We start from the raw sequence: 14,392 nt of genomic DNA, 5'->3' as shown, positions 1-14,392 counted from the left end.
CTCAGAAGAGAAACTCATTTGATTCTCGCTCTTGTTGAGAGATTTAGGAGTGAAATAAGCTGCTTTCATCAAGCCATCCTTTCCTTGTGATTAAGTTAACAAAATTCTTAACAGGAGATTGTCGCCTTTTTTTCTCTCCCCCCTCTGAGAAACCCGAGATTAGCTGAATCTTTTCGCAAGCTTTCTCGTGGAGTGGGGGAAGGGTCTATCACCTTTTTTGTCTTTCTTCTTGCCATGCTCATTTTTTTTTTTTTGGATGAAAAGGTCGTCATGACAGAAGAAATGGATTTTCTGCAAAAAGACCCATTACCATGGTTACCAAGTGGTCTTGGAAGTAGCACAGCTTCTCATGACTAATTCTCAAAAGGCATCGCAGGCTAATTTGCTAAAAGTGTCTCCTGAGGCCCAGGGGATGGGAAAGCATTCAAATTCAAGAATTCCTTATGTGGTATTAAGTATAAGTATTAATATATATAACAATGAAGTGCAAAAAATAAGTAGCCTACTCAATGCAGCAGGCATAAAGAGCTGTGACCTGTGTTGTCAAGGACTATGAAATACAAATGTCAGACATTTCTAACTTACGCAGGAGACTTATTCCACAGGGGACTTGTTGGACATTCTTTAGGCTGCATGGCCTTGTATGTTCATGATAATGAAGAGGCCTCTGATCATCATGAGAATGGGCCATCATTAGCATACACATGCACCCACACTCGCTAAGACATCGGATTATGTGCGACAACATTCAGAAGTCCTGCGTATAGCTTCACATGATACGCCCCCGGTGAAGAAGTAGTAGTAGTGATGTTGTTGACTACTTTGATAGCATCCACTCAGTGAATTCTTATGGGACTCTTCGTCAAGGAAGGGTCAAGTTCAACGCTCCAGTCTCGGTCTGCCCTGCATCTCCTGTTAATGACTTTTAACTGATTGAGCTAATCCGGCCCTTTGATGTAGTGCTCGGCGGGTCAGAAGTCAGAGAAAGGCTAGCCAGGGAACTCTCCTTGATTACATTTGGTGATAACAAGATCATGAGAGGAAATGAGGGGAGACTTTAGTCGTGAAGTTGGCTACAAACAGAAAGAAAAAGGATGGGCTCTTGAGCACGTCATATTAAAAGACTGGCCAACATTCTCACCTTAAGTACAGGACAGATCTGTTTGCACCTGTAACTTTGAGCTGCTGCAATTCATGCATTAGGTTGTATTTATTTCCTAAATTGTATTTATCCTTCTCCTTATTTTCTTGCATTGCATATATTTACTGTGTAAAATCAGCAGTTCATCAACAATATTATGCTTTATTTATTCAATATCAATTCCTTCTTTTAATTATTCACACCGGCTGTTATGCACTTAGTTATTTAATAAAACATTTTTGTATGCGCATCATGAGTGTGGTGCTATGCTGGTCTCATGAGAGCAAGTTCACGATAAGATGACAGCGATGTACGGCTATTTTTCAGTTCACGCGGCGGAGTATTAGTTCAGCTCTTGAGATGCCCCTTAATACAGCAGTGAGCTCGTCAGATGAATGCTAAAGAGAGAGCGTGTGTGTGAGTGTGTGTGTGTGTGTGTGTGTGTGTGTGTGTGTGTGTGTGAGCCTCTGAAATATCTCGAAAACCATTAGCATGAGCGTGGCTGCGAGTCAGGGAATGTGGTTTTGTTTGTGAGAGTGTGGATGGGGCTTAGTGAATGTCAATGTGTTTTCCTTAGAGGGGAGGGCTGTTGACTATGTGGGAAACATCAAATTAACCTCGCCTCCCCATTATCTAGTTAAATGGGGCAAAGGAAGAGAAGACACTACCCACTGAAAGGTTTATCCCATTTTAAACACTGAAAAATGGAAATAAATCCACTGATTTTGCGGCGCAGCCTAAGGAAGTTTGCCAATGCTACTGTTTCAAGGGAGTGTTTCTTTTAAAAGGAGCTGCTGCTACCAGTGTTCAGGGGAGCCACCCAGCTGACAGTGAGCAAAACAGGTTGGCTTGATAAGCAAATGAAAAGATGGGCGGTGGGGGGGTTGGGGTACTGTGTGTCATACTGTCCCCCTGAAAAGAGACAGCTTGTTTTGAGCCAGGGGCACTCCATGAGCGACAGAGCCTCAATTCATATGTTAACCACTCCAATTATTTGCATACCCATGCCTCCCTCCCAATTATAAAATCTAATGAGAGGATTATGGGAAACGTATGCTTTGACCAGTTGATGGAATGCCATTGTGTGGCTGCTGTCAGAGATAAGGGGCCCGAGAGAGGAGATCACGTTAATATAAATCTTCAAAATGTCTGATTTAAAATTTCACATTGAATCATGTATCATTGTCTGTATCTCTTTAAAAGAAAGCCATCTGACTTATTAAAAAAAATATATATATATAAAATATTCCATGCTTTCATTCCAGAGTACCGTATTCATCAGAGTGTTCATATCAGAAATAGAGTATCAGAATCAGGTGTTATTGGCCAAGTAAGTTTGCACAAACAAGGAATAATAAACACTATTATTATAAACACTAGAATTTGGGCCAATTGTGAGTTATCCTCCACTCCAGGCCTGGGGTTGCAGCCAGTATTCAGGCTGCTGTTCTTGGGCTGTGCCCCGCTGGAGCCCACCCTGACCCTGCCGTTAGACCCCACAGCTCAGCCTTGGGCCCTCATGCATGCAGACAGCCAGAACATGATTCTTTGGTGGGGCACTATTTTACTATGCATCCACTGGGAGAGGCTGTTTTCAACTAATGATTTACACTGCAGTTGTAGTGCTGTTTTTAAGTGAAGAGCTGACATCCCAGCACATATATTTTACTTAATAATTTCCTAAGCCACAACATTAATCAGCTGACTTGGCCTCCTGCTGTTTAATTCACCCAAACGAGGCATTGATTACATTTACGTACGTTCAACCATGTTGATTGCAGATGTTCATTAGGATTTTTGCATACGATTATTCTTGCCTAAGGGAATCACTTCTAACAAGAAGCAGGGTTATTTTAGTTTACCTGCCTCTTTTAGATCTCTACGGTTTCTGTGCGATTATACTTAAGTTAGTTGTCCACTTTGTAGTTGTACATTTTCATTCTCTTAATGGTGGAATACTTAGGTCAATGTTAAACTAGTTACCTTCACATTAACCGCTTCAGTTTTATAGGTGGTAATGTTAAATAATAAATCGAAATGAAGGTGTACCATATAATTTTAATGACTAGACAGACAGAATGTTAGCATTTTGTTCAGCATAACTGGAGGCAATGCATTAAAGTCCATGGCTGTAAAAAAAAAAATCTGTTATGGCTGGAGGAGAAATCAATGTGTGAATTAAACAGGCCCATCTAATTGTTTAGCAGGCTGCTACAGCCTGTATATCCTAAAGCTCTGCGGTACTCATTTAGAGAGGCTGAGGATGAGCTATATTTCTTTCTTGTTAGCTCACAACAACCAGAGCGGTTTGTGACACAATCCAGGAGCAGAACCTCTCAGTCTCAGATGGCTAGCTGAAAATTAACACAGTGTGTTTTCTCAGGTCGAAAGACGTCAAGGCCGACTGTGGGCACATGTCGGCCTGGTAATTTGTTGCCTGGGGCAAATGATGCTACCCTTCCCCAGAGAGAGTCTTCGGCCACAAGGGTTTGGCTCAGGGATAGCTCTAAATGAGCCAAGTGCTACGAAATATACGTGGAGTCTCTGAGGAGTAGGGGAGCGAGAAACATGAATAGATGGATAGAGAGAGAAGGAGAGAGAGAGAGAGAGGAAGAGAGGGAGAGATAACCCATGAATATAGTGTCCTGGGGTCATATACTGCTTATAAGGAGCAGAAGTCAATCTAAATATTGAGCCTGCTTGTACTGCCTGATACTTATTAAAAGCAAACATCTCGCGCTGTTCTCACTTTTGACTCAATCGAATTTGGATTTCATAAAACGGCAAATGAAATTCCAACGTAAGGTGCAGATAATGGCCTGTCTCACTCAGCATGGGGTAAAGATTCGGCTTTGACATTTTAATAGCCTTAGTGGAACGCGGGGAAGCCTGGGGTAGCCATTAACGCAAGGAGGGAAAACGGGTCACTCTGTAGCCCCTCGTGCACAAAAATGACTATTTCTGCCATAGTGCTCCCCTTCATCCGCAAAGACTGTTGAGACGGCACCATCATTGCCATTATTGAAATTATGTTGAACGAATCGGTGTGTTGTTGTAACCTGACATTTTAGCAAGGTGCCAGTCTTGTTTTGAGAGAGAGACCGTGTTGCTTAGGATGTAATTACGTCTTGAGAGACTGGAAGATTGCATTTCGTGCCTCTGTTGTTCTTGGTATAATGAATGTGTCAGTGCAAACTTGTAAATTGATGGATTACGTGAACGTGAAAGCCTTAGATCAATGGAGCTGTCTGCATCACGTAGGGTAATTTGATAGCATCTCCACCCCCCCACCCCCGTGCTCTTGTACTCTGTAAAACTGCCTCTGCTGGTAAAAAAAAAAAAACACTTCATGTGAGACCCTTCTTTTCTACAGGAAGGAGAGATTAATATATAGCTTTAAAGTGGCCCGCTAATTGCTGAAAACGTTGAGCAGTGTAAATGCTTTCCCCATTACCAGTACAAAACTTCTCTCTCCACACTTCTCCTCTCTCAGGCTCCGACATCTGAACAAATTGAATTCTCCAGTCAGTTACATTTGCCAGTGTCAGGTCATTTTGTCCTTACAGAAAAGTCTGCCACTGGGTGGATGGTGGCATAATGGCCGAGTCAACAATGGAAGCCCTTGGTATTGGGACGTTTGACTGGCAGTTTCATTCTTCATCGTTCAGAGCTCTCTATGGTATCCATGGCAACTATCACAAATGATGTCAAGTTTTCCCCACTCCGCTAGCAACACTGTTTGTTACCTTACATTAATGGTTTAATTTGCTACTTCACCGAGATTAGCACCATTTCCCATGGCATACAAATATGGTACAATAAAAGGTTTGATACACTTGACAAGAAGGACGAGTAAGAAAAACAATGAAACGTTTCCTGTCACCACTATCACATGGAACATCAGTTCAGAATATTTATCAGATCTGCAATCTACGTAGAATGTGTGTGCTTTAATCCTGCAGTCAGACGCCAAAGACTAAAGAACAGGAAACACTTCAGTCCACTCCACTGGAACGTGACCTATTTCAGTGGCATGACCGAGAATGAGGGTGTCCCAGTGAATGCTATTTATATGGCCTGATCGATATGCGCAGGCAGAGTGGCATGTCCATCAGCACTGTCATTAACATGGCTATATGAGTCCAGTGGGTCACACACATCCAGAGGGCCCATCAGCACAGACCTGTCTGCTTGGCTAATGCTGCTCGTTGAAGGATCATCTTTATCTCCTCCAGTCACACGTTTGAAGGTTTAATTGCTCTCAGATAGGTCTTTAGCAGTGTGGGATCCATACCCCACAGTATCCCAAAGGTCTGTTTAAGCTTCCAAATAAACATTGTTCTCTCATTTTCACCCCTTGATTGTTGCTTTTGTTTCAATCTTCTTTCATCATTTTGTCCCACTGTACTCTCTCTCAGTCTATTCTTTTTTATTCGTATTTTTTACACCCCCCTTTTTTTTTTGAAACTGCCTACTGTATTGTACTTTACCCCATTGTCTTTAACCAATATCCCCCTCCCTCCACTCGTCTGTCCCTGCAGTGTTGGATGCTCATCGCTGAGACGCTGCCCTGACTGAGGAGAGAGAGAGAGAGAGTGAGAGAGAGAGAGACAGAGCTCTTGCGGGAGGATGCCTGTGTGCTGCACGACAGCGCTGGGCAGGATGAGGACGGCTGCGGTGCTGCTGGTGTTTTTCCTGGGTCACATGGTCGCGCCTCTGGAAGTCCCCCTTGACCGTAAGAAATAAATAAATCTCTTTTCCACTGTCAAACTGCCTTCACCAAGCCTGACAAGGGATTTCAAGTGGGCCTTTTTCATTACCTTGCCTTGTACCGTGTGGAGTTGTACTGTGACATTTCTAGATGCTGTTGTTGTCCTCAAGTTCTGGGTTAGAGTGTATTATGAAATGTTTACTTCAAAATGAAACAGCACACATTGTACCACTTTCTTTAGCCACAGTGTGGATACACTTGTACTATGAGTCACTGACGGTAATACTACAGAGCAGATTGTGTGATACCCGAACCATTTCCAGAGGTCAGGTACCAGGAACACAGTCTTGCAGATATGCAGAGCGTTTGCGTGACAGAGAAAGGGGGGTTGGGTGGGGGGCATTCCAATTTATTGTGCGTGAGGAAGACATGCTGTATGAAATATAGATAGACTTCAATGCATGGAGTAATGGAGTTTAATTTTGAATGAGGAAAGAAGTCATGACCACAGTTGACACAAAAGAAATTCATCCCCAAGTGCAATTAGACAGTTGCCAATGGCCCGAACCTCACATTTATATTCTCTATATATATATATTTATATTTATATTATGTAGGTTAGCCCTTCTTTGTGCCTCTGTGTGGCTGCCCTATGGCATACGCCTCCTCCCAGACCCACAAACCCAACACCCACCGCACTGAACCCACCGCACTGCCATCCTGTTCAGCGTGAGCGGGGGTGAGAGAACCAGGGGAGGCCCAGGGGGCAGAGAGTGGGTGCTGATCCGCTCACGCCACTCTCCATTCAGGATGCTGCTGCCATCACCAGTCCCCTCTGGCTGCTCTCTTCCTGTTTGTGTTTATGTGTGTGTGAGTGTGTGTGTGTGTGTGTGTGTGTGTGTGTGTGTGTGTGTGGGTGTGTGTGTGTGTGTGTGTGGGTGTGTGTGTTTGTATGTGTATATGTGTGTGTGTGAGTGTGTGTGTGTGTGTTTGTATGTGTGTGTGTGTGTGTGTGTGTGTGTGTGTGTGTGTGTGTGTGTGTGTGTGTGTGTGTGTGTGTGTGTGTGAGTGTGTGAGTGAGTGAGTGAGTGAGTGAGTGAGTGAGTGAGTGAGTGAGTGAGTGAGTGAGTGAGTGAGTGAGTGAGTGAGTGTGTGTCTGAGTGTGAGTGTGTGTTTGTGTGTGTGTGTGTGTGTGTGTGTGTGTGTGTGTGTGTGTGTGTATGTGTGTGTATCTGTGTCTGTGCATATCTACAAGGCCTCATGGCACTAACCCTAAAAAGCTTCAGCTCCTCGGTGGAAGGATGTGGAGCACGGCTCCATGCGGCGTGGGTGTCTGTTGGCATCACCAGGCGCGTGTGGGGCGGGGGCTGTGGCAACTGCCACGGCTGGTGTTTTTGTGATAAGCACTCAAAACACCCCTGCGCCAGCTACTGGAGTTGCCCAGAGGCAGTGTGTGTTTTCTGTCAGTGAGTTTTTTTCTCACTGGGCTCAAAGGCGGGATGTCTTCAAAGGCTTTAACGCCGTCATTGGCATCACGTGAAAGAGAACAAGAAGTAGGGCTGACTTGTTGTCAAATAGACACAGCGGTGTTCATCCTCCGACTGTAAATGCCATTTCAGAGTATATAACACATATCTGAAGGCTGGGTCTGATGCCCGTCCCAATGTCATCCAGTTAGTGTTAGAGTTATCCAGCATAGTGGCACACTGAATGGTGCATTACGCAGACTTTGATGTAAACAGAAACGCTGTTTCATTGTCCTGTCATGCATCAAGGGCAGTCTTTACTGTAGCTCACTGCACAGCACAGAAGCCTCCCTCTTCCCAGGACCCTTCACATAAGATATATCATCCAGGTACAAAAACTAGATGTAGGGCAGTTAGTCTTAAGATGTCATATTAGAATTAGAATCACGTTTATTGGCCAAGTAAGTTTGCACAAACATGAAATTTGACTCCGAGTTAAGTGGAATTATTATTATTACAATGGAATTTTAGCTATTACTGATGAACAAACTTACATTTAAGACTGGTAAAACCTTACGAAAGTACACTGAATTAAATAAATCATAAACCTACCCATACTCAACTCAATGTTAGTGTAAAGGATGTATTTGTTTATGTTCAGACTTCTCCTGCCTTTCTCCCCATGATGGGGGATAGTTGTGGAGTTTAGGCACCGTCACTAACATGTGGTTTCCTTTATCATGTGTGTGTATTTATATGCTGATTCTTTGGGGATTAAAGCCAAAGTTCTGGAAGGATGTAAGTCTCACCAATGCCTGCTTTGACTGTTTTTGGCCGATTGTTTGCCGTTTGAGTTTGGTTCCCTACTGTACGTTTGTTTGTTGATTTATTTATTTGTTTGCTTGTTTTTGGTTGACTTGTCAGAGTGGATCCTAGGTTGCTGTGGTTTGGATTTGCATGCATCTTCTCCGCTTTTGTTTAGAGTATGTTTGTTTGTTTGCCCTCATTCCTCTCGAACCAGTAAAAAAAAAAAAAGAAACTATGTGTAAATAAAGTCAATATAATTTGCTCCATTTATACGAGAGAGACAAAACGAAGTGTAACTGCTATGCATTGCACTTTTGTGTTGCTCTCTTTTTTCTTGAACTCCTGCTGAGAGAGCACAGTTTGTCATCGTCCTGCTTAAGTAGTGTTCCGAGTGCATGTGCCGAATGCTGTGCCCTGGTGTGCTGTGTTTCATAGAGTTAAGTACATCACATCCTAAACATTGCAATCCCGTTTGATAACAGATGACTGAAATATTTGTTTTGCTCCGTTGACTATCCAGTACCACAGCCGCCCACCATAACCCTGGAGTCGCCGAAAGACTACATTGTGGACCCACGGGAGCACATCGTCATCCGCTGCGAAGCCAAAGCAAAACCCCCTCCTAGGTAGGTGATGAGAGATGACTGGGTGACAGCAGAAGCAGTGCTTGGGGAGCTCTGAGCTTAATTGGGTTTGAATTATCTGGGAAGTCGATGCTTTGTGTAATTAGAGCACGATCATAATGAGAGCATATCGATCAGAGATGGAGGAGGTCACAATGCAGAATACATAAGGATCTGCATCTCCATCTCCATTTCCGTTGGTTTCCTCAGAGCAGTATTTGCTTAATTGTTTTCATTGCCGATGTTGTCTCATCAAGCTCATTTAGAGGTTACTCAGATCAGTCATGCTGTGATATTGCACTAAGTCATGATTTGTGGTTTTGTGCTGATGGAGGGAAGCTTTCAGCCCATTTGGACTGCATCGGTCCACAGAGAAATATGGTTTCCTGAACACAGCATCTCTTTATGACTCGAATACTTGATGAAGTGTAGATCATCTACATTTGTGGTTATTGATTAATTCATTTGTGGTCGAATCGCACTGCTGCTTTCACCTGCAGCTTCTCGTGGACGAGGAACGGAACGCATTTTGACATCGACAAGGACCCCAAAGTCAACATGAGGCCCAACTCGGGAACGCTGGTCGTCGACATCAGCGGCAAAGACAAAGCCGAGGCATACGAGGGCGTTTATCAGTGCACGGCCCGTAACGAACATGGGACCGCAGTTTCCAACAACATAGTCATCCGCCAGCCCAGTAAGCGACCATATAGCACCTCCACTACACTGCCCGACAAGCACGTCTAATTTCATTTTACGCAACTCATTCAGATTGTACACCCCTGGTTGCGTTATAACCTCTCAATCTTGTCTCCTCTTCATTTCTTTAAAAAACAAGTAGACTATTTATCCTCCATTAAAGCCTACTTCCTGGAAGGTAAAAGCATCATATAGTGGAAAAGCATGTTAAACTTACCCTGGTCACTATCCACAATCTTACCTTTTTTACCAGCAGTATGAATGAACATTAATATTTGTTAAGCGGGTCTCGAAATGTCCAACCAAATCCAATTAAATAGCCTTTCCACCCACCCACCCATGCCTTTCTCCATTTCAGTAGGTTCCGTCCTCTGCCTACACCCATACAATTAGTTTATTTCGCCTTGCAATCCTCCTAGACATTAGTGGTAGCTGGTAGACAGTATGTATATTTCCGGTCTCACATATTAACACTGCACTTCTCCTACAGGGTCCCCCTTGTGGTCAAAAGAGGATAATCCACCCATCATAGTGCAGGAAGGCGCATCGCTTGTGCTCAAGTGCAGACCGCCTGCTGGACTGCCCCCACCCATTGTGTTCTGGATGGATCACAGTGAGTCTTACTTGCACTACAAACGACATTCAAACAAGCTCATCCAGTGGTTACTACTTGAAGTGCAGCAGAAGATATGTTTAACATTTCTGACAGCTGGTTATTGTAGCTTCATGCTGGGCTATCATAATGTATTAATATACCTCAATATATCTACAGAGTTAGGTAATTTGTTTTGAAACAGAACAACTCTCCCTTCTCTCATCCTCCCTCCCTCTTCCTCCCTCTCTCTCTCTCTCTCTCTCTCTCTCTCTCGCGCTCTCTCTCATCTTCCCCAGACTTCCTGAGGCTGCCCCTGAATCGGCGTGTGTCTCAAGGCCTGAACGGGGACCTGTACTTTTCCAACGCGGTGGTGTCGGATTCGCGCACAGACTACATCTGCTACGCCCGCTTCACCCACACGCAGACCATTCAGCAGAAGCAGCCCATCACCGTGCGGGTGGTCAACAGTATGTCCAACCCCTCATGCCCCCTCTCTCACCCTAATGCATGCAACAGACTGACTGGTTGAGAGGAGCTCAGATGTTTTCCTCATTGATGATTCCAAAGGGGACATTGTCACAGGTGTCAGGGAGGGGAGATAAGGGAAAACAAAACAATCTTCATCTCCAGAAGCAGAGCCAGCACCCCCGATGAGAAGAAGATTCAGACAAATGTGCTAGGGTTCTTTGAAGACCCAGTCTAGTGTTGTCATGTTTGTAGATGAGTTAGTGTGGAATATCCAGTGTTATGTTCTAGTGACTGTGGAAGATCTAGTCTAAAGTTCTGGTGACTGTAGAAGACGTACTCTTGCTCCAGTGATTGAGGAATATCCAGTGTTCTGTTCTGTTGTCTGTGGATGATCCAGTCTAATGTTCTAGTGACTCTAGAAGATCCAGTCTAATGTTTTAGTGACTGTGGAAGAGCTAGTCTAATGTTCTAGTGACTGTGGAAGAGCTAGTCTAATGTTCTAGTGACTGTGGAAGAGCTAGTCTAATGTTCTAGTGACTGTAGAAGACCTAGTCTAATGTTCTAGTGATAGTGGAAGAGCTAGTCTAATGTTCTAGTGACTGTAGAAGACCTAGTCTTACGTTCTAAAGGTCTGTGGAGGAGCCAGTCTAATGTTCTGGGGACTGCTTTTCAAAATGTCCAAAATGTCCAAAATGTCCTTTTCAAACATTTGATCCAGGTGACATCTCTAGGCATGGCTTTTGATAATCTCCATTTTTTCCTGCCCACTGATTTATCAAATTATCTTGCTTTTGCCATGTTGATTTTGATCAGTCATATTTACTTTTCAGTTATGTTCTGCCTTTCAACGCTTGACTTTTATGGTATTTTGTTGTGTTACAGTGGATTCATTCAATGAGACATGGCAAGGTTTTTTGAATGAGACTGATTTTTTTGGTGGTGAGTTATGGCGCCCCCTAGTGATTACCCCCTAGAATAACCAACGTAGAAGTCAACCAACCAACCAACTAACCCAAAACCTCAGACCTCTCCCACCTTCTCTTTTACTTCAAGTGACTACTACAGAGACATTTGATCCTTCCTGCCTTTTCCCTCTGCTGAAACCCTCCAAATGATGCCTTAACATACCCCAAACTAAAAACTGCCATAGCATGATGGCATGACCCTTGGTCTTCTTCTAACATAGATACCAGAAACCCTTTCTTGAAAACCTGCATTGTGCTTGTACTTGAATGTAGGTTTAGAAATAACTCCATTAGAAGTACATAGTGATGATATCGGTAGTTAAGAAACAAATCCAGTAATGTGAATGGATCACCCAAGGTGTCTTATGGTAGTTAGGAGGCATTACATGTCTACATGTATGGATGTTGCACAACTAAATGCAAATAGTTACCCTGTAATGCACAAAATCTTAGAGCTTTTAAATTATGATAGGCACAGACATATGCTAACCTTGGTAGTTAGAGGACATAGATATTTTTAGGTTTCGTTCCGTTGTCCCCGTTTTTAGGTTGAGGAGCCAAATAGTGGCCTAAATACTGTGGTTTAATTCCCCCCCCCCCCCCCCCCACACTACCTGCAGTCACCTCAGTTCATCCCCTTGTTCTATAAAAATCCACATGAAATCTGTTAATTTCTCATTGTTTGTATAATCCCATGGTCGCTCTTCTGTTCTCATCTCATCATGTCATCCTCATATTTCATCATCTGACACATTATTATTGATGTGACCCAGGATGCACCTTGGCAAGCACAAGACCATAGAGCTCCTTATTCCTTCCGTAACTCCTCTTGGGTCTTCTTGTTCCCTCCTGTGTGAAGCCTGTGTTTTTAACTTCCTGGTTCTGTCTATTGGGCCTAAGCTGACAGGTCTCTTGTAAAGGGGGGAGCTTATTCACAGCGCCTTCGAGAGACCCCAGCTGAAGTCGAGTCTAACTGTCCTCCTGTCTTCTCCTGCCCCAGATGGTGCGACTGAGGAGCGCCGGCCGTCCTTCCAGGTGCCGTCGGGCCCCACCAGCTCCAAGATGGTCCTGCGGGGCCAGGTGCTGGAGATGGAGTGCATCGCTGAAGGCCTGTGAGTGCATTGAGAGCCATAAGCCAGAAGTGCCCATTACCTCTCTGTGCTAGACTGCCTCAATGCCATTAGCTAAACAACTCCCTGCGCTCTTTCTTTTTTGCATGACTTGCTCTCTCTCTCTCAATTTCTCAACTTTTGATCTCTATTGTTTTCTTTATCTCTCTCTATCACCTATTCTCTGTTTGTATCTTTTTTGTATGTCTTTTTCCCTTTTATCTCTCCCTATCTGGCTTGTATTTAGTTGAGGATATAGGCATATTTGATTTGATGATTGTTTTTTGAGGGGTTCTTAATAAATCAAGTTTTTTGAAAGTCAAGTCTCTCTTTCTCCTTGGACAGGCCCACTCCTGACATCACCTGGGCCAAGGTGAGCGGGGAGTTGCCCACCAAACGGGCCACCTATCACAACTTCCACAAGACTCTGCGCATCACCGGCGTGACGGAAGCGGACGCCGGCCAGTACCGCTGCACCGCCAAGAACACACTGGGCTCCATCCACCACGTCATCACCGTCACCGTTAAAGGTCTGTCCTGCTGACGGAGGAGCACAGGTGTCCTTCCGAATGCCTGCCAGTTCCACACCCTTTCCCCTGCTGCGCCACCTGCGCTGTGTTCCCTGCACTCACACAACTTATCGACTGCTTCCAAATAGAGGCATAATGTCCGGTGCACTGTCCAACACGGCTTTATTGATGGAGACAATAAACAACTCTCCTGCTGTCTGTTTTTCTTTTGCTCTCTCTCCCTCCCTTCGTCTTTCACTCCCTCCCTTCGTCTTTTTTTATCTCTCCCTACTCCTCGCTCTCTGTCTGTCTTTCTTTCTTTTTTTTCTTCCTTTCTTTCTCTTTCTTTCTACCCTCATCTCTCTACCTCTCTATCTCTTTTTTCTTTATCTCTCCCTACACCTTGCTCTCTGTCTTTCTTTCTTTCCTTCTTTCTTTCTCCTTCTTTCTACCCTCCTCTCTCTACCTCTCTATCTCTTTCTCTCCACTCCGCTCTCTCTCTCCTATAAACAGCTGCTCCCTACTGGATCATGGCTCCTCAGAACCTTGTGCTGGCACCCAGAGAGAGGGGCCAGCTGATCTGCCGTGCCAGTGGCAACCCCAAGCCCACCATCGGCTGGTTCATCAACGGCGTTCCCATCGACAGTGAGTGCCAGGATACCCATCTCACCCCCCCACCCCCCCTCGTTTGCCCTTCACTGCCCCCCAAGAGAGCTCTGGGATGACACATTAGTGGGGCTTTCAGCTCGGAGGAGGGAGATGGGGAGATGACGAGAACTCATTAAGTGCTAAAGGGATGTGCTCGCCTTCCATCAGGCGTCACTGCACTTAGGAGGGTGCTACCTGACTTCAAGCCAGTTTGTAAAAGCAAACCTTTTAACTCTTGTCATTAGCTTGTGTTGTGCTCATTGTGTTCCTGGAATCCTTTTCTGGAAGTCAGCACAGCGATGCTCTCATAGTGGAAGTCTCATCCGAAGGCCATGCAGTGATGCTTTTTCCAAGTGTTTTCCTGTTCCAAGTGTCCTCTGGGAGTTCTGCGAGATGGAACATCCGTTACTGAGCTATGCGTGCTTCTTCTGCCCCACAGATGTGCCGGAGGACACCAGCAGGGTAGTTGAGGGTGACACCATAATGTTTGAGGACGTGATGAGTGGATCCAGTGCTGTGTACCAGTGCAATGCCTCAAACGAGTACGGCTATCTGCTAGCCAATGCATTTGTCAATGTGCTGTGTAAGTAAAGGCTCGCCAACCGACACGACCTTTAACATTAACACGTCAGACACTTTATTATTCTACTG

General features: G+C 44.6%; 1 protein-coding gene across 1 annotated transcript in view; it reads left to right on the top strand.

The window, feature by feature from the left end:
- The window catches only part of nrcamb (neuronal cell adhesion molecule b), a 37,249-nt gene that overhangs the window by 7,150 nt on the left and 15,707 nt on the right, over positions 1-14,392 (top strand). The window contains exons 2-12 of the mRNA XM_080842037.1: positions 5,683-5,876; positions 8,099-8,116; positions 8,646-8,751; positions 9,249-9,445; positions 9,938-10,060; positions 10,339-10,509; positions 11,393-11,449; positions 12,476-12,587; positions 12,930-13,114; positions 13,607-13,738; positions 14,181-14,324. Coding sequence (XP_080698163.1) covers positions 5,771-5,876; positions 8,099-8,116; positions 8,646-8,751; positions 9,249-9,445; positions 9,938-10,060; positions 10,339-10,509; positions 11,393-11,449; positions 12,476-12,587; positions 12,930-13,114; positions 13,607-13,738; positions 14,181-14,324 — 1,351 coding nt within the window. The 5' untranslated portion in view covers positions 5,683-5,770. The remainder of the gene's footprint in view (positions 1-5,682; positions 5,877-8,098; positions 8,117-8,645; positions 8,752-9,248; positions 9,446-9,937; positions 10,061-10,338; positions 10,510-11,392; positions 11,450-12,475; positions 12,588-12,929; positions 13,115-13,606; positions 13,739-14,180; positions 14,325-14,392) is intronic.

This window comes from Sprattus sprattus (assembly GCF_963457725.1).
Source record: "Sprattus sprattus genome assembly, chromosome: 7".
Lineage (NCBI taxonomy): Eukaryota > Metazoa > Chordata > Actinopteri > Clupeiformes > Clupeidae > Sprattus > Sprattus sprattus.
Note: the sequence above shows the minus strand (reverse complement) of the source record. Positions and strands in the feature narration are given on the sequence as shown.